The 19153-nt window shown below is 41.8% G+C and overlaps 1 protein-coding gene and 1 non-coding gene across 6 annotated transcripts; one reads left to right on the top strand and one right to left on the bottom strand.

Annotated features, from left to right (window-relative positions):
• Positions 1 to 311: 311 nt before the first annotated feature.
• Positions 312 to 12980, bottom strand: ZNF26 (zinc finger protein 26). 5 transcript variants are annotated; one of them, XM_072953077.1, is made up of 5 exons: positions 12506 to 12980; positions 6511 to 6637; positions 6188 to 6283; positions 5342 to 5441; positions 4411 to 4482 (listed from the first exon to the last, which is right to left on the bottom strand). In XM_072953077.1, exons 1-5 carry the CDS (start codon positions 12536 to 12538, stop codon positions 4416 to 4418), a joined length of 423 nt encoding a protein of 140 aa, XP_072809178.1. In that variant the 5' UTR covers positions 12539 to 12980; the 3' UTR covers positions 4411 to 4415. The 5 variants fall into 5 exon arrangements, with proteins under 5 accessions (XP_015099238.1, XP_006209522.1, XP_031526033.1 ...); XM_015243752.3 differs by lacking the exons at positions 4411 to 4482; positions 5342 to 5441 and adding an exon at positions 312 to 3847 and having other exon boundaries at positions 6511 to 6666; positions 12506 to 12978; XM_006209460.4 differs by lacking the exons at positions 4411 to 4482; positions 5342 to 5441 and adding an exon at positions 312 to 3847 and having other exon boundaries at positions 12506 to 12978.
• On the top strand, positions 7001 to 7073 carry TRNAA-AGC (transfer RNA alanine (anticodon AGC)). The gene has a single exon. It is a non-coding gene; the product is annotated as a tRNA-Ala (tRNA).
• Positions 12981 to 19153: the final 6173 nt, after the last annotated feature.

Below are 19153 nucleotides of genomic sequence, written 5' to 3'. Positions count from 1 at the left end.
CTTAGTTACAAATACTTCCTCATGAATGTTCATGAATCTCTCATCCAGTCTGAGAAAAAAAATTACAAATTACTTGCAACCTGTTTGCTGTTTCTCCTTTCCGACTCACTGCTTCCCCCACAGAGGTAGACACTCTCCTAAATATTTTGGTTATCATAATCTTGCTTCCTTATTTCATCGTCTTATCACCTACACATATGTAAGTCCTCTTTATTGGCCTTTAACGATAGTATTACATTATATACAGCCTTCTGAGAAACTTTTATTACTCACTACTATATATCCAGGACTTGAACATGTTGTTTATTCAATTGTAGTTTATTTCACAGCTGCATAATATCCCATTGACTGTATATAATAGTTTATTCATTCTCCTTTTACATCTTTACTACATTTGCTTTTTTTAATTGAAAATTTTATGGAGATAATTGCAAATTCACCCACAGTATAAAAAGTAACACAGAGATCCCTTACACACACAGTCCAGTTCACTTCAATGTTAACATTTTGCAAAACTATAGTATAATATCAGAGCCAGGGTATTGACACCGATATAATCCATAAGACTTACTAAGATTTCCCCAGTTTTAATCACACTCATTTGTGTGTATGTGCATTAAGTTCTCTTTGTTTTATCACCTGTGTACATTAAAAAAAATTTTTTTGGAGGGGAGAGGTAATTAGGTTTACTTATTTATTTCAATGGAGGTACTGGGGATTGAACCCAGACCTCTCATGTGCTAAGCACACACTCTACCACTGAGCTATGCCCTCTTCCCTGTGTGACTTGATTCAGCAAGCCAAGTATTTGTCTGAATCCCACCATCCCGACCACACAGCTCCGAGTAAGCAGTTATTTCAGCAGTGTCGCAGAGGGCAGCCGAGGTCAACTCTCTGCCTTGAGATGAGATTTCAGGCCTTCAAGTCTGTCATGGTTGAGTTGAAGAGCCAACAGGACCAAAAGTAGCCAGGTCATCTCCTGCCCCAGATTTCCCTCATAAACTTAAAACTCTTCCTGTGTCCCAGAATCTTACCATCAGGGGCCACAAGGTTCATGGTATATGCGAGCATCAGCACCATTTCATACCATGAGCTAAAAAGTATATACGCGAGCATCAGCACCATTTCATACCATGAGCTAAAAAGTATCCATCCTGGAACATAAACAAGAATCCGAAAGATTTTCTTCTTGTCTCAGGCAAAAACCTAAACCTCATACCCAGCTTTTCTTTTAACAGTTTACTACGTACAACAACTCCAGAGCAACAGCTTATCAATGAAAGCCCTTCAGTCACAAGAAACAGAAACTCATTTTCCTTAACTTTAGCAGAGGGCAGTATTTTTATTGAAAAGATGTGAGGAAGTGCACAGACGACCAGAAACCCAGGTTCATAAAGGGGAGCATCACAAGTTATTCTGAGGAATCCATACGGCAGGAACTAATTGATGGTCTCAGTACAATTCAAGGACAAGGATGAATGGGTTGTGCTATTTCCCTTCACATAAAGCTGAATTAGAGACTCACACTCCTGGAGAGAGGGCACTGTTATTGGACGAGGGGTAGAATGCTGACCTGTGGCTGGTGGGAAGGACAGCCTGAAGGACGCTGCCACAAGGGTGCACACAACGCAGAAGGGGGGTTCCTCCAGAGACGTCTAGGCTGCTCCTACCGATCTGCGGAGAACAGACCAAACTGCTGGAGTGTGGTCAGGGCTCACTCTGAGACTGTGCTTAGGAAGTGACCCTGTAACAACTTCCAGACCCATGACGCAGACCACTGAGTGAACAAACCCATCTGGGGTGAGAACTAACGCCCTTCATTTATGAAAAGCCACATGATTTTAGTTATATTGCTAAGAAATAAAGAGACAATGCTGATACTTAGCATTTTATAGGGAGGATATTGGGGGATTTCATTTGACAAACTATCAAATATAACATTACATTTAAAAATAAAATACCAGAATTTTAAAAAATGCTCTTCAGTGTTACTCAGGAAAGTCACACTTGATACCCCTTAACCTTCAGAATATGGTCCTTGCTGTTTCCCTGACCATTACTCTATTTACACATGAAAATAAACAACTTTATTCTCCACCAAGAAAAAGTCTTTTCTTTGTTCTAAAACAGCATCAGATCTGGAATATGGGTCCCCATGTGACATGTCTGTGGGAAAATGCTTTCCTGATTTATTAAATTTACGGGGAGTTCTCAAAGTGAATTCCCCAAATTAAATCATCATGATGCTACGACATCTGACACAGGTGCTGCTCCTTACTCCTTCAATGACTCCCTTGTCTACAAAGATGTGCACGACTTATTTCTGAACTCTTTTGCACGTTCATTCCAAATACGACTGGCCTCTCCCTGTACGACTAATTTGACAGGACTGTATTTTTAGGACTTCCCGCTTAGTATCCTGTCTGTATTGTCATCTGAAGCCTCCTGAGGGTCAACGTCTGGGTGAACGCTTCTAACATCCACTCCATTCTGAGTCCTCACTTGTGAGTTTTTCGATGTATTCGAAGCCCTGAATTCCAACAGAAGGACTTCCCACACTCAGAGCATTTCCAGGGTTTCTCTCCAGTGTGAACTCTCTGATGTTCACTGAGAGAAGACTTCTGAGTGAAGGCTTTCCCACACTCACTGCATTTAAAGGGTTTCTCTCCTGAGTGAGTTTTCTGGTGGATCTGAAGTGATGCCTTCCGAGGATAGGCTTTCTCACACTCGCTGCATTCATAGGGCTTCTCCGTTGAGTGAGTTCGTTGATGTATAATTAGCTGTGACTTCCCACAAAAGGCTCTCTCACAGAAACTGCATTCGTAGGGTCTCTCTCCAGTGTGTGTCCTCCTATGTATAACAAGGTAAGATTTGCTGCTGAAAGCCTTCCCACACTCACTGCATCCGTAGGGTTTCTCTCCTGCGTGAGCTCTCAGATGTGCAGTGAGCTGTTCCTTCCTGCCAAAGGCCTTCCCACATTCACTGCACTGATAAGGGTTATTTCCTGTGTGGACTCCCTGATGTACCACAAGCTGTGTCTTCATATTGAAGGCTTTCCCACAATCACTGCACTGATAGGGTTTCTCTCCTGTGTGCATCCTAATGTGAACCAGGAGGTAGGACTTACTCCGAAAGGCTTTCCCACATTCACTGCATTTATGGGGTTTCACTCCTGTATGAGTTCTCTGGTGCACAACGAATGGTGACTTCAAACTAAAGGCTTTCCCACACTCACTGCATTCATAGGGTTTCACTCCCGTGTGGCTTCTCTGGTGTAAAATAAGTTGTGATTTCCAGCTGTAGGCTTTCCCACATTCACTGCAACCGTAAGGCTTCCCTCCCGTGTGAATTTCCTGATGGACAATGAGCTGTGACCTGAAAGAGAAGACTTTCCCACACTCGATACATGAGTAGGGCTTTTCTCCTGTGTGGACTCTCTGATGGGCATTAAGGTTTGACTTGGCACTGAAGGCTCTCTCGCATTTAGTGCATTCATACGGTCTCTCTCCTGTATGAATCCTGAGATGTACAATGAGCTGTGATTTACATCGGAAAGCTTTCCCACACTCTTTACACACACAGTTTTTTTCTATACTGTGAGCTCTTTGATGCTTCAGAAAATATGATTCTTCATATCCGTGAAACTTTTCAGGATTTTTTCTTAGACAGCTTCTGGCTGAAGCTAAGTTTTGTGGCAAACTTTTTCCATGTGGGTTATACTTAAGGAACTTCTGTCTTGTAGAAATGTGGGTCTTGCTCACGTGAAGTTTTCCAAATGCATTACAAGCATAGCTTCTCTCAACACTTTCAAGTTCATCATTTTTCTGGTACCATTCTTTCCAACCTTCTAGGAAAAAAAACCAAAACACTATTTTAAAAACCATAATACAAACCTGATATAGAATTAAAAAGCTTTAGAACCGCCAGGTAATGAATCTTCTTTTGGTAACTGGCCTCTAACACTGGTTCAAAAGAAATACTGGCCAGGGTGGGGAGGGTATAGCTCAGTGGCAGAGTGTGTGCTTGGCATGCATGAGGTGCTGGATTCAATCCCCAGTACCTCCATTAAAAATAAGTAAATGTATAAACCTAATTACCTCCCCCTCTAAAAAATAAATAAACAAAAAAATTATTTTTAAAAAATGGTCTAAACAAAGAGACAAGCTGGAAGAACTAAAAACATTAAAAAAAGAAAGAAAGTAATAATGGCCAACTGCACACACAACGTTTAACTAAGTGTGGGGGCAAGGGGAAGTGAATCAAACCAAACCAAGTCCCTTTATGGAAATAGGTAGCAAAATAGCTAGCAAATTAGCAGTGACCAAAAATGTATTTTGAAACCGAAGTTTAAGAAACTTAGCTTGGGCTTACAGCCAGGCCAACTATTTTATACCTGAATTTTTTATTGCAGGAGTTTACTGAAAAGCGAATTCACAGGATACAGTTTGGCTAGGTGTGACATTTAGGTAGGTATGGCGAGATCTGAAAAATGAGATGGAGTGAGCAATGAGAAAATTAAGGGCAAGAGCATTTCAAAAAGAAAGAATAGCAAGCACAAAGTTCCTGAGGAGGGGACCTGCTTGGCATGGTTAAGAAGCAGAAAAAAGGTCAGGACAGCCGAAACCAGTGAGTGAACAGAGTGAAGGCAGGAACCAAATTAGGCAGGGCTCCGAGGAAGTTTTCATCTTACGCAAAGGAGTCTGATTACAGAGGACCTCGATTCATCTTCTGCTTTTAAAAGGTCAGTGGCTGTTACGTCACAAATGAATGGGAAAAGAGCAGAGAGACAGATTCAGAGCCACTGCAGTAGTCCAGGATGGCAGGGTAGGGCTGGGCAGTCCTTCTGGAGCTGAGTAATGTGGCTCGATCTGGACACAGAACTAAGAAACATGCTAAGGGACTGGATGCAGGAACCCAGGAGGGGAAGACTGAAGGACTCCTAGACTTTAGATTTGAGAAGCAGCTCTTTGAGACTCAACATACTGGGAGAGAAACACATTTGCAGGAAAAACAAAGGACTCTGTTTTGGATCTTATTACATTTGAGATCTTAGTTAAATATCCAAATGGAGATGGCAGGTAGGTAGTTAGACCTAAGTGCAGTGCTCAGTAAAAAGTAGGCATCGACAGCACACACAAGGTATTAAATGATGTGATGAGGTCCTCTAGGGAACGAGTGCAAATTAAAAGAGTTGCCAAAACAACCCTGGAACAGAAGACATTAGGGTTGGACAGGAGATGCGGACAGAATGGTAAAGTCCATCTATGAGCCCCAAATAGTGTGATGTTAAGAGTGACAGACAAGTCTGGGCAGCTCCAGTCAGGCACACAACTGCCATCACCCCATTCCAAGACTGCTGTGGTGGGAGGGGGTCTTCAGGCGCTGTCCCACTCCCTCAGGACTTCTTGCTGAATGCTTTCTTCCCAATAGTGGCAGGAAAACTGAGGAAGAAGAGTAATTTCAGAAGTGCCTTCCCAGTCCCGCTACTGAGGATGCAGAGTGGGAAAGCACAGGGGAGGGTCTCCCGCAAGCACAGAAAGCCAGGAACAGAGTGCAGAACGGAAAGAGGAGGAGGATGTCCACTGTGTGGTCGCAAGGCTGGGAAGGAAAAAAGCTTCCACTGTCATTATGGAAGAGCCTTCCAACCATGCCAATATAGGAGGGAACTGCCGATCTGGACAATTCCAAAGGGAAGAGGAAGAGGGGCCAGGGAAATAAAAGTAAGGCAACAAAAATCACTTAAAATCCAGATTTCAGAATTCTTTCAGAAAAGTGCCCAAGAAAGTAACAGTTGCAATTTCCAAGTGACCAGAATGAGAAACAAGAAGGAAGCGATGGAATCCCTCCGACCAACCAAGGGAGAGAAGGAAACGAAACCTGTGGGTAAAGTTGAGGGATGTAACTGTGGAGGCAAGAGAGAGAAAAATGCCCAGGACCACAGGAAGGAAGGCAGAGAAAGAAGGTGCCAGAAGGAAGGAAACCAGCCCAGAAAGCAGCATTGGAGCAGAGTGCAGAGAAGGCACACCATGCTCTCGGGGCCACGTCCTTCCCTGAGGACTCTCGGGCTCAGCCCGAGTCGCCCCCATGGTTCAGAGACTTCAACAAGAAGTTTCTGCACACAACACTGTCCGTGTGCCAGCCCCGGTTTACTCCCAACCCCCCATCTTCCCGGTTTCTGCTCACCCACCTGGACAGCTCTGGCGGGAAAGTCTGGCATTTATTATCCATGGCTCTTCTCCTTGCTCCAACTTGAAGATTAAATCAGGTTTGGAACCATGATACCCTGTTCAGGGAAAATCACAAAGGACGTGGGCCAAGCTTGGGCACTGAGGGATCAGGAGCTACAACAGGAAAGCACTCATTTGCATCTGGGGAAAGATTACAACTAGGAGGTGAGGGCCAAACAGGGTCTAAGAACTCAGGAGTTCAAGTCCATGATCACTGAATACTTCCAAGGCCCCAGGGCAGGTAAACAAAAGATAAAGGGGTGAGGACTTATGAGTCACTTACCCACAGACAACAGGTTGTTATAGTTTTCCAGAGTCACATCCCTGTACAGGTGCTTCTGTGTGGAGTCCAGTAACTGCCACTCTTCCCAGGTGAACTCCATGGACACATCCGTGAATGACAGCAATCCCTGTGACAACATACACACCGCTCGACAGGCTACAATGACACCAGGACATGTGGAAAGATGCAGAGGACCCGGGAAAGGAGAAGCGCCCCTCCACGGACTGCCTCCCACACCCAGGCCAGGGCTTACTTTGTGCGAGAATTTAAAAATACTGCTACTAATAACCAAGCCTCGCTGTGCCAGATATTATTCTGGGTCCTAAAGATTCCAGGACACATAAAACCCACTCTGCCCTCCAGAAGCTTTTGGGCTTGTAGACGGAAAAAACATCTCTGCATACCAATGAAAGAAAAAGTTCCAAGTCTGATAACTCAGGGATACCTTGCACAGGGGTGGTGAGGACGATTCTAAATCCCTTCAATGGGGGGAGGGTATAGCTCAGTGGTAGAGCGTGTGCTTAGCATGCACAAGGACCTGGGTTCAATCCCCAGTCCCTCCACTTAAAACATAATAATAATAAAATTAAAAATTTTTTAAATTTAAAAATACATAAAACTAATTGCCACTCCCCCTCAAAAAACAAAACAAAAACAAATTCCGTTCAAAATCAGGAACGAGACATGGATGCTCATATCAACTCTGCTAGTCAGCACTGTCCTCAAGGATTCGGTTACAGCAGGAACAAAACAAAACACCAGTAACAAACATGAAGCAAGGAAGAAAAACTACAGTCATTATTTACAAACACCAGATTTCCTGACTAAAAAACCTATGAGAAACAGCTGACATACATGAGAACCAATAAGAAACATCAACAGGGTGGCAGTTTAAAAAAAAATCAACATGGAATAGCTCTTTTTTATAAATATATATATATTTTTTTGTTATAGTCAGTTTACAACATTGTGTCAATTTTCAGTGTAGGGCACAATTTTTCAGTCATACATGAATATACATATATTCATTTTCAGGTTCTTTTTCACTGTGAGCTACCACAAGATCTTGGCTATATTTCCCTGTGCTGTACAGTATAAACTTGTTTATCTATTCTATATCTACCTGTCAGTATCTACAAATTTCAAACTCCCAGTCTGTCCCTTCCCACCCCCCTTCCCCCTGGCAACCACAAGTTTGTATTCTATTTCTATGAGTCTGTTTCTGTTTTATATTTAAGTTCATTTGTCTTTTTTTTTTTTAGATTCCACTTATGAGTGGTATCATATGGTATTTTTCTTCCTCTTTCTGGTTTACTTCACTTAGAATGACATTCTCCAGGGACATCCATGTTGCTGCAAATGGCATTATGTTGTCGTTTTTATGGCTGAATAGTATTCCATTGTATAAATATACCACATCTTCTTTATCCAGTCATCCGTCAATGGACTTTTAGGCTGTTCCCATGACTTGGCTATTGTAAACAGTGCTGCTATGAACATTGGGGTGCAGGTGTCTTTTTGAATTATGGTTCCTTACGAATGGAATAGCTCTTTGATATGTCAGTGGTAACCAACTAGAATTTAGAATAAGAAAAACTGCAACAATCTAGAAACTACTCAGTAATAAAGCTTAAAAATACAGGAAAACCTAACAAAAAAGGCACATGTGAAAATATATGAGTGCAGAGGATTTAAAAAGGAAACACAATAGCCAAGATATGGAAGCAACCTAAGTATCCACTGAAAGGTGAACAGATAAAGACGTTTTATTTATATATATATATATATATATATATACATACACACACACACATATACATGTACACAATAGTATATGACTCGGCCGTTGAAAAATCGAAATCTTAACCCTCTGTGACAACATGGATAGAACTAGAGGTATTTACGCTGAGTGAAATAAGGCAGACAGAAAAAGACAAATACCATATGATCTCACTTATATGTGGAATCTAAAAAATTAAATGAACAAACAAAAACAAAACCAGACTCCACAGACACAGATACCAAACAGGTAGTTGCCAGAGGGGAGGCAGGTGGAAATAGGTGAAGGGGATCAAGAGGTACAGACCTTCAGTTATAAAATAAATAAGCCATGGGGATGTAGCATAAGGAATAGGGTCAATAATATTGTAATAACTTTGTATAAGGACAGATGACTAGACTTAGGGTGGTGTCATTTCATAATGCATGCAAATGTCAAAGCACTATGTAGTATACTTGAAAGTACCATAACATTGTTTATCAACTGTATTTCAATTTTTTAAAAAGAAGAAAAAAAGATGTGAGTAATTAACATTCATGATATGTAGACTCAATGTGGCCAAGATTTTAATTTTCAACGAATTAATGTATAAATTCAATGAATTTGCAATCAAAATGCTAAGATGTTTCATTTTATTTCATCTAATTATAAGTATTTTCTAACACTCATTAACAAGAAATAAAATCATATGCTTGGACTACTGCTGCTACGATTAGAAAATGAATGTCAAATTACAATACTCAGATACATTTTTTAAGAACATCAGAGACACCCAAGGAAGCAAGAAGGACTAAATAAACCAAATTCCAGTGAGGGGAGAGCTTGTCCCGTGTAAGCTAAGTAAGGCTGCTTAATTCACTGTTGGGGGCGGGGGGTTGTCTAGCCTGCGAATAGGTAGAGAACCATACCAGGAGAAAGAGAAACCAGAGGAGACTTAGATGCCCCCAAGGAGAGCAGTTCTCCCCATGGGGCATCTGCTGAGTGCCAGTCAGTGCAGGAACTGGGTTGGAATGGCAGACTGATTCTCCCATACTCTCAAGGCGCTCAGGACACAAAGTACTGTGACGGAGGAGCCTGCAGTCGGCACCCCCCCACAGCCGAAAATACCTTGAACCAACTAAAGTGGCAACCCAGCCCAAAACTAGCTTGTTGCCTGTTAAGATTAGGTGATCCGTCACTCCCTAACTACACAACAGAGGAAAGGGGAAATGGGCTCTAGCAGAAAATAACATTGGGGAATTATATTCAATATCTTGTAGTAACCTGTGATTAAAAAGAATATGAAAACGAATATATGTATGTACATGTGTGACTGAAACATTATACTGTACACCAGAAATTGACGCACTGTAAACTGACTATATGTATTTCAGTAAAACAGAATGCTAATTTTTTAAAAAGTAACATTGAACTTCAGTCTCTGTGTTTGTTCCTTTTATACTAACACATGCACACACACATATACACATACGCACGAGTAAAGAGAGAATGACAGAGCTAGTGTGGTAATATTAACAACTGTGGAATCTGGGGGAAGGTTTTTTTTTTAATACAATACAGTTTTTTGGGGGGGTTATTTTATTTTTTGTTACTATTCTTGCAACTTCTCTAGTTTGGAAATTATTTCAAAATAAAACATAAAATATAGGCAACTCCTAGGGCTTTCTCGCCTCACTTAAAGGGCCCTGCACAATCAGGTCCTTGCTATCGAACTCCCCTCCGCGTCCTGCCAAAGACCTCTTTCCACTAGACAAGGCACCTGCTGGTTCTCACCTTAAGGCCACTGACTTCGCTGCATCCATAGCCTGAATGCTTCCTCTTCCCCGGCCCTGATCTTCCCATGATCATCGAGTTGTCATCCAGACTCTGCTGAAATAGTGGCTCAAGACAATGCTGCCAATCTAAGGCAGCCACCCAGCCACTCTCTTTCATGTGTGTGACAGTCACAACTTTGTGCTGTTCCTCTGACGTGTCTCCCCTTCTCCTCTACCCTCCATGGTGTCACAGACCCTGTCAATCTTGTTCACCCCTGCATGTCTTAGAAAATTACCTGGCATGATGGTCAATAAATGTTTGATAAACACGTGCACTCAAAAACAAGGAAATACTGTTTACATTTGCTAGTCTTTTAGTGTCTTAAGAGGCAAAAAAGAGCACAAACTCTGTTGGAGATTTGCAAATGTTAACCACTATATATAAAAATAGATTAAAAAACTAATTTCTTCTGTACAGCACAGGGAATTATATTCAATATCTTATAATAACCTTTAATGAAAAAGAATATGAAAACAAATCTCTGTGTGTGTGTGTGTGTGTATATATATATATATATATACATGACTGAGAAACGATTCTGTACCCCAGGAACTGACACACTGTGACTGACTATACTTCAGCTTAAAAAAAAAAAAAAAGAGCACAAACTCGGAAGACACTCTGCCTGGGTTGGAATCCTACCTCCACCATCCTTGTCTCCTTGTTTCCCTTACTAGTTTGGGATCATGGGGAGACTCCCCAGTTTCCTCACCTGTGGAATGGGGACATACCTGCCTCATGGGGCCATGAGACTTTAACAGCTTTATACACACAAGGGTGCAGCCAACAGTGGTACCTAGTAATACCTATTATATCAACAGTAAAGTCTTCTTTATTTAGGTCCTGTATACTTATGTTCACTTGCTTTCTTTTCGTAGTGCTACTGCAAATATATTTTCTCTCACTGTACTTTCCAGACAGTTACTGTTCAAAGATGAAACGTTCACTGATTTTGAGGTTAATTTTACCACTCAGGCCACTAGTGAAATCCCCTTCTCACTGGCACCCAAACTTTTCCTGTCACACTTGATCCTCTATACTATTACTAGTTGTCCCTTTACATCTTGCTGTCCACAGCCTCATGCACTCCCCTTTGCAACACCCCTTTACCCTCTGCACCATCCTGAACATTCTCTCTGCTCCGGAAAACTGCTTAAGACCTAAACTCTAAGGACCCACTGTACAGCACAGGGAACTATATTCAATACCTGGTAATAATGTAAAATGGAAAAGAATCTGAAAAAAGGTCTGAAAAGAACCTGAGAAAGAATCTGAAATTATTATACATATACGGCAACCACCTCTCTGGACACCTGAAACTAACACAACATTTTAAATCAACTCTACTTCAATTTAAAAAAAAGACAAAACTGCTTAAGACCTGTATCTTCTGAAATCCAAGAGGTACTTTTTGGTCTCATTAAATACTTCTGAGGCATTTCATATCATGGCTTTTAGGAAGTTCTCTTTTCTCAAATTTTCAGGGAAAAAAGTACTCTCCAAACTTTCTCTCACCTCTTGCACCACAGCCCTTTTTCACTGCAGTTCTATTCTAATCACTGACCTGAGTCTTCTTGGTCCTTTTCAGGGCTCTCTCTGTCTGTCACACCCTGGGCTTCCACTAACATAGGTGCCTTTAATCTGTATATTTTAGTTGAAAAGTCCCACCCGAGCTACATACTCAACTACAGGCACTGCATATTTAACACCTACAAAGCCACACTCTGTCCCTGGATACCGGCTGGGAACATCGCCAGTGTGTGCCACAGCTCAGATATGTAGCGTTCACTGTGAAGTCTCCATCAATCACCTGCCATAGTCCAGGTGGTCTACTGGTCCTCTCTTCTTACAAAACTGCTCCTTCCTGCTTTGCACCCTCAAATTCCTCTCCCCACCCATTCACCTGCTGTCCTGCCCAATGACTACCCTCCTCCCCAGACTACAGTGCCTCCAAAACAAGAAAGGTACCTCTTTTCTCTGCACTGCCAACTCAGCCTCGGGGTCCCGCACACAAAAAGATACTCAGTATATAGGTATTTGAACAAATGAATGAACAAAAAGGAGGGTAATTTCCTTAATGAGGCCCTAAAGGTCCGGACATGAAGACAACTCAGTACGTGTGTGTGAAAAAGGCGAAATGATAGAGGATAATTTCCTTCACAAGGACCCTCAGAGTTCAGGGTCCGCGGCTGGCAAAACAGCAGTGTAACTGCCGGAGGAGAGGGCACCGGACACACCAGGCCAGGAGACAGGGAACCTTTCTGGAGATCCGGAGACGGGGAGCAGTAGGGGGCGGCGGGGGACACGTGAGCTCAAGCCCTGGGTGTTAACCATGAAGGGGTGAACATGTCCACCCTCAGTGCCGCAACAGCTGTCACAAGGGAGAAAGTTCCTACTTACCCAACACGAAGCTGTTCGGAACCTGGTGGCCATCCCGCGCCGTTTCGTGCAGGCTGCGGAGGAGAGACCCGAACTCGGAGGGTCTCCTCGCTGCTCCCACCCTGTCCACCCAGCAGGGACTTCGTGGCCCACGGAGGGGGGGTTCGCGGGCACCAGACACCTGCGCGTCCAGGGTTGAGTCCCTCGCAGGGACGCGGCCTCTGGGCCTGGACAGGGAATCGGAGCGATAAGTCTGTGCCGCCCGCGGCTCTGACGCGGGAGCGGACGAGACCCGACTGGCTCCCTCCAGGCCCTGGATCGACCTGGGTGGCTCGGCCGGCCGAGATCCTGGTCGGCGCAGGACGTTCCGGGCCGGGTCAACTTCGCGTCTCCGCCAGGCCCGCGGCGACAGAAACTCTGGACTGCCCGGGCCCGCCCCTGGGCTCTGACGCCCAGCCGGATACAGCCCCTTAGGCGCGTACTTGACTGCGGCAGCGGCGCGGCGCACGCGGAAGTCCGTCACGGCGGACGAGCCGGCCGGAAGACAACTGCACCTCCCAGAACCCTCTGCGGCGGGCCCCGGCTCACTGGCCGGGCGTCCAGGGGAGGCGGGCCTGGGGGTGGGGCGGGGCTTGGCGGGCAAGGCGGGCGGGCCCTGCAAGCGGCCCGGTCCGCCCCGCCCCCACCCGGCGCCCGCCCCTCGTCGCCTACCCCGCGCCCGCAACGCCCACGCGGCCCTGGGGAGAGCCGGCCTCGGTGCGGGACCGGCGTGCTCGGGTATTCTCGCCGAACCAGGTGGAATTCAGATCAAAAGGCACCGCAGAGAAGGACACGCTGTGAGGCTCCGAGCGGCAGTGCCCCGGCTTATGAAGCAGTTTTGAGTATCAGCGCACCTAAGAATAGTTACCAACTTCGTAAAGGAGACACCACAGTAGATGAAAAGAGAAATAAGCACATCAGTAAGAGTAGACACGAACCTGCTCCTGTTTGCCCGGTCCAAGACAGAGCAAACAGTCCTCTCTCCTAACAATGCAATAAAACTATGGATCATGAGCATAATTTTAAATGGCCTTTCTGCCTGAAAAAAATTTTTTAAAAGCTTTCTATTCAACAAGCATCGAATGAAATAGGGAGATACAGACAAAACTCTGACACAGAGACAACCTTATACAAGAATTTGTGGGAGAAGAGCAGTGATGACAGGAAATTTCATAATCTTCAGTAATTATAACGGTAAAAACAAAAAAAAAGGGAGTTAAATTCTCAAAAAGCTAAAGAACAAAGTAAACCTAAAGAAGGCAAAGGAGAGGAAATACTAAGGATAAAAGAAAAAAAGCCCCACAAAATTAGCAAGAACAGGAAAGACTGAAATAACACTACGAATCCACTCAAAGTAACTGACATATACAGAATGATGTATCTAAAGATTGTTAAATATGCATAATTTTTATATGCACATGGAACATTTTCCAGGCTAGGTCCTATGGTGTACCACAAAATAAATCTCAATAAATTTGAAAGGATTGAAATCATCCAAAGTATGTTTTCTGACAACAGTGGAATTAAATTAGAAATCAACCCCAGAAAAAATGCCCATCCCTGAACCGGAGTCACATGACTAATGGTCCAGCCATTGGCCCATTGTATACATCCAACACTTAATGGTCTGAAGCTTTGCTGAAACCACATACCCTAGGCATAGGAGGATCGTTTCCTAAAGGAAAATTGAGACGAGTTATCAGAAGAAAGGTAATGGATGTAGGAAACGCAAAAATAAAATTTCTCAGTTCCTCTAGTTCTGGAATTACTGACTCCCCAATACATGAATGCACTCTGTCTCATGGGATAGCCACAGCATGAAGAAGCACTGTAACACATTTTCAGCACTCAAGTCAAGTTGCAAAGCCTCCAAATTAATTCTTGACTAGGCCAGTGAATTCTGAGCTCACTATATTGATGAACTGTGGTGTGACCTGTCATTTGAACCATGTAAAGTATTCCCATGGCCCTCACATGGCATATCCTTCTTTGCTCCCTCTTTGCATATCCTTTATTTTTTTTCTCTACTTAAATTCGAAGGTTCGAGTAAGTAAGGGCTCCTATGTATTTTGTTCCTGATTTTTGCAAACAGTAGATTCTCATCAGCCAGTTAGTTGGTTAGTTGATGGTTAATGGGTTAGTTTATTTACATGGAATATGCCTAGAAAAATTATTTCTTCATTTTTGAAACTGTCTTTTTCATGATCGTTTCTTCTCAGTGTCAGCTTTCCTGATCGTCCATTCTCTTTCTGTGTTTTGTTGGGGTGGGTGGGATGGAGGGGAATGGAAATCTACTGTGTAAGTCAAGGATTTTAATACTAAGGGACTCAGCAAAGGATGAGACAAATTTGTTTCTCTAACAGAGATTTATAAGCCAGCCAGAACAAGGAGCATATACTGCAGTAGGCTGAGTTTTGCCAGAAACACACTTTGTAATGGAGATTGATGAGCCGGTTGTTTGTGAGGGAAGGAGGGATACAGGACTGGACGGAGGGAAAATTTGATCAGAGTTCCATTGTCAAAGGAAGCCTCAGCTAATCCCACAAAAATTTCTGAAGCTCAACCTTCAGAGATTTCCAAAATTGAGGCAAAGGGGTGAGGACTTTTTACCCCCATATTGACCAGCTGTTGGATACAGGATGTCCCCAAGAAGGACACTTATCTTAGGTGAGGCAGCTTCCTTCAGCTTGTTATGGAAATGACAGGCCAGCGGAGAAACAAGCACCACTCACAGGGTTGGAGTACTCAGATTTATTACGCCAGCGGGCTCAGAGGGGCTTCTGCTCCGAAGCTCTGAGCACCTCCAAGATGTGTGCATGAGTTTTTATAGGGTTAACTACAAGCTTGGGGTATTCAGCCAATAGGCATGGAACAGCTTTAGCAGCATCATTATCACAAAAGTAGAGGCAGGGAGGCAGCAAATCAACATTTCAAGGCCAGATATGTCTCTTTGAAAATCCAGCTGGCTAGCAAAAAAAAAAAAAAAATGAATAGGGTATCAGCAAACCAGCACTAATTAACTTAGATTTACGAGTTAGCCCAGCAGAACTCAAATCAGTAATCCGACGCTTGGTACACTCAGATTTGTGAGTTAGCTTGTTAGCCCAGCCCGGCTTTTCCTTTACCAGCTGAGGGCAATTTCTTGAAAAGGACTCATTTATGGCCCCTCAGAAAGCACCACAGTTGGTATCTGGAGGAGTGAGTGCCTCAGTCCTGAAGGAGGTTGTAGGTTGCATATCAGAGTACCAAGACGCACCCAGGACAGTAAACCACTCAGATAAGACTGCCCGTGAGCATTTTAAAGATTTTGCAAGAAAATCAGCCTATTGTTATGAAGTCAGTTTCTAAACAGAACTGGGAAAAACTACTGGGAGATAGACCCTGGGTAGAGTCAGTACCTATACTTAATGAGGAGATTCATTCGATTTGTGTGAAAAGTAATATTTATACCAATAATGATTTCCAGATTTCGATGAGTTATGTAGAGTTGGAGTCACCTAAATTTTTTTCAGCTAGAAAAATTTCTCGTTATTTTTCATTCAGAAAAGTTGAGCTTGAAATTCCACACAAATTCTTCGGTGAATAGGCCTGTATTGCATTTTTCTTTTCTGAGTCACAACTTTGTATTTAGACCACCTAGGTTTGGATTTTTGATCTACTAGTAAATAGCTTGTGGCACTGGGTTTAAATAAAAGTGGTCGGTAAATGTTACCTACAATCACAGTGCAATTCTTGTCATTATAAAGAATGTTTAGTTGCAGGGCAGTGGTATTCGAAGCCCTTGAAGGTTTTTGGTTAGCACCAGCAATATAAATTGATACTTAACAAAGATAAGTCTTAAAACAGATACAGAATGTTTTGGAGGTTGGGGAGATTAGTGGGAGAGAGTTTACCGCTTGTTGTATGACTGCAGATACACAATAAAGAGTATGATTCTAAACTGGCTTCTCCAATTCCTTAACCTCACAATACTTTCCTATATTTTCATTTCCCTTGATTGTGTCCAGTGGTTTCCAAAGCTTAGGATTTGTTGGAATCACCTAACTCAGTAAAAACATGTGTTCTTTACTCAGAGGATGAAACTTGGATATTTGCATTTTAAATAAACTTGCTACATGAATATGATGCTTGCCAAAGCGTGAGAAGCACTGATTAACCTCTTTCTCTAATATCCTTTCTCACTTTGCTAAACAAAAATCTCTTAATTTTCAGTGCTCTTATCCAATTTTGAGATTGCAAATCCACAGTCAAGAGCTGCTTGTGCCATTCATGTCTCATTGGTATTATCTGAAGTTCAGTGATCCCACTTTTAGTACAGAAGTCTCCTTACTTCTAAAATATGAAATCAAAGTAGGAGTTGTTTTTTTTCCTTTCATTTTCAGATCGGAAGTCTAGGATATCTGCGAAGATAACTCATCCCAACACAAAATGATGAAACAATTTTAAGCCATGGTCTTAAGTGTTCCAGTTTCAGAGAGAATTAGGAATGTAAAGGCTAGTACATGAAACAGAAGGGAAATCAGAAGACAGTATCAGGACCTAGCAAGGAATCTCTTCTTTCAGCCAACACACAAACCTTCACCTATATCTGAGAATTCTTACTGGAGAGAAACTTTACAAACATCTAAGGGTGAAAAATATCTTAGCTCTAACACAACTCTAGCCCAACACCAGAAAATACATGCTGGAATCAAACTCTTTGAAGATAATTCCCTCATGTACAGAGCAAATGTTACTCAACATCCTATAATTTATAGTGCAGAAAGTCTCTCTGAATGCAATGAATGAAAGTGTGTGTGTGTGTGTGTGTGTGTGTGTGTGTGTGTGTGTGTGTGTGTATGTGTGACTGGGACAAGCTGTACCCCAGAAATTGACACATTGTAACTGACTATACTTCAATAAGTACATAAATAAATAAATAAATAAATACAATGAATGTGGTAGTCTTTAAATGTTACTTACTCCTTATTGAATATCAGCATAATTATACTAGATAAAAGGTCCTAACAATAAGTAATATGCGAAGAGTTTTAGTTATTGCTCAAGCATCAGAGAATTCATACTGAAGAAAGACCCTGTGAAATATAACGTGTGATAAACCCTTCAGACACTGTGAAGACTTCATTACACATCAGAGACTTCTAAGCCAAGAGTCAGCTTTAACCAAATTAAGCCAAGAGAACAGGTCCTATGCCCATTCTAAAGAGTTTGAAGAATCAGTTATAGGGGTATTAATTAAATTTCCTACTTAAAAAACAAAACCTTCTGTGCCATTTAAAAAGGCACTAAGTAGTTGATCCAACTTAGATGATCGATTGATTTATCACAATTAGCACCAGGACCTAGGGATGATCATACTAGGTGAAATAAATCAGACAAAGACAAATATCACATCATGTCACTCACATGTAGAATCTAAAAAAAAGTTAAAAATGAATTTATTTACAAAACAGAAACAGACTCAGAGATAAAAAACAAACTTATGGTTACCAAAGAGAAAGGGTGGGAGGAGGGATAAATCAGGAGTTTGGGATTAGCAGATAAACTACTATATATAAAGTAGATGGGGGGAGGGTATAGCTCAGTAGTAGAGTGTGTGCTTAGCATGCATGAGGTCTGAGTTCAATCCCCAGATCCTCCATTAATAAATAAATAAATAAACAAACAAACAAACTACATCTCCCCCTCAGGAAAAAAAAAAGACATAAAACAGTTAAAAAGAAGGCTCTGAATCAAATATCACCAAATATGAATATGTGATCATTTGACTCTTTATGATATCATTCTCTATACTTTTGTGTATTTTTAAAATATTCTCAATTTAAGCAAACAATATTGGTGATTGTTTTATGATTTCTAATGGTAACACTTCTTGTACTGTTATCCACTTAAAAGAGACATTTATTTTTACACGGTGAAGCAGTAGTTTCTCAACGCTTCTGTATGTGGGATTTTTTAAAAACAGACACTCTAGGTTGAATTTATTTAATGATTTTTTTTTCAGTATTTAATGAGATGATGATGCGTGTTTTCCCCTTAATCTACTGATACAGTGAATTATGTTAGTTTATAAAGCCTTGCAATGACTTTTATTTGGTTATGGTATATACTTTCAAATGTATTGCTTGATTCCACTTATTTTTTTTTCAGAATTTTCACATAAATATAACTGAGACAACTTTAGAGTTTTTTTAAATTTACCTTTGTCTGGTTATGGTATAACTATTTTGCTACCTTTATGTTAAGAAAAGTGTTCTCTCTAAGGGGGTGAGTATAGGTTAGTGGTAGAGCACATGTTTAGCATGCATGAGGTCCTGCGTTCAGTCCTTGGTACCTCCATTTAAAAAAAAAAAGAGTCTGCCTAGATTTTTCTGGCAATTGTTTGTTAAGGATTATATTCTTTGATAATGAGGATTCACCAATTAAAACATATGAGCTTGTAGCTAAAAACATTGTTAACAATCGCTGTAGGTCTAAAAAGATACTATTTTCCTAAGTTAATTACTCAATTATTCCTTTAAATCATGTACTTCATTAGATTGAAATTTTATTAACATACTGCATAGAATTAATACATAAAATTGAGCAAAATATTCTTTCACAAATATTTAAATTTGTATTTTACGGCCA

Source organism: Vicugna pacos, chromosome 32, assembly GCF_048564905.1.
Source record: "Vicugna pacos chromosome 32, VicPac4, whole genome shotgun sequence".
NCBI classification, from domain to species: domain Eukaryota; kingdom Metazoa; phylum Chordata; class Mammalia; order Artiodactyla; family Camelidae; genus Vicugna; species Vicugna pacos.
The sequence above is the reverse complement of the archived record's forward strand: the minus strand, read 5'-3'. Positions and strand labels throughout refer to the sequence as shown.

Bases quoted from the DNA above. Each gene is read 5' to 3' on its own strand.
- ZNF26 (XM_006209460.4), bottom strand. From the start codon at position 12,538: ATGGCCACCAGGTTCCGAACAGCTTCGTGTTGG. The intron at 6,638-12,505 runs GTAAGTAGGAAC...ATGTTGTCACAG, and splicing joins TCCGAACAGCTTCGTGTTGG to GGATTGCTGTCATTCACGGA. The intron at 6,284-6,510 runs GTAAGTGACTCA...TTCCCTGAACAG, and splicing joins TAACAACCTGTTGTCTGTGG to GGTATCATGGTTCCAAACCT.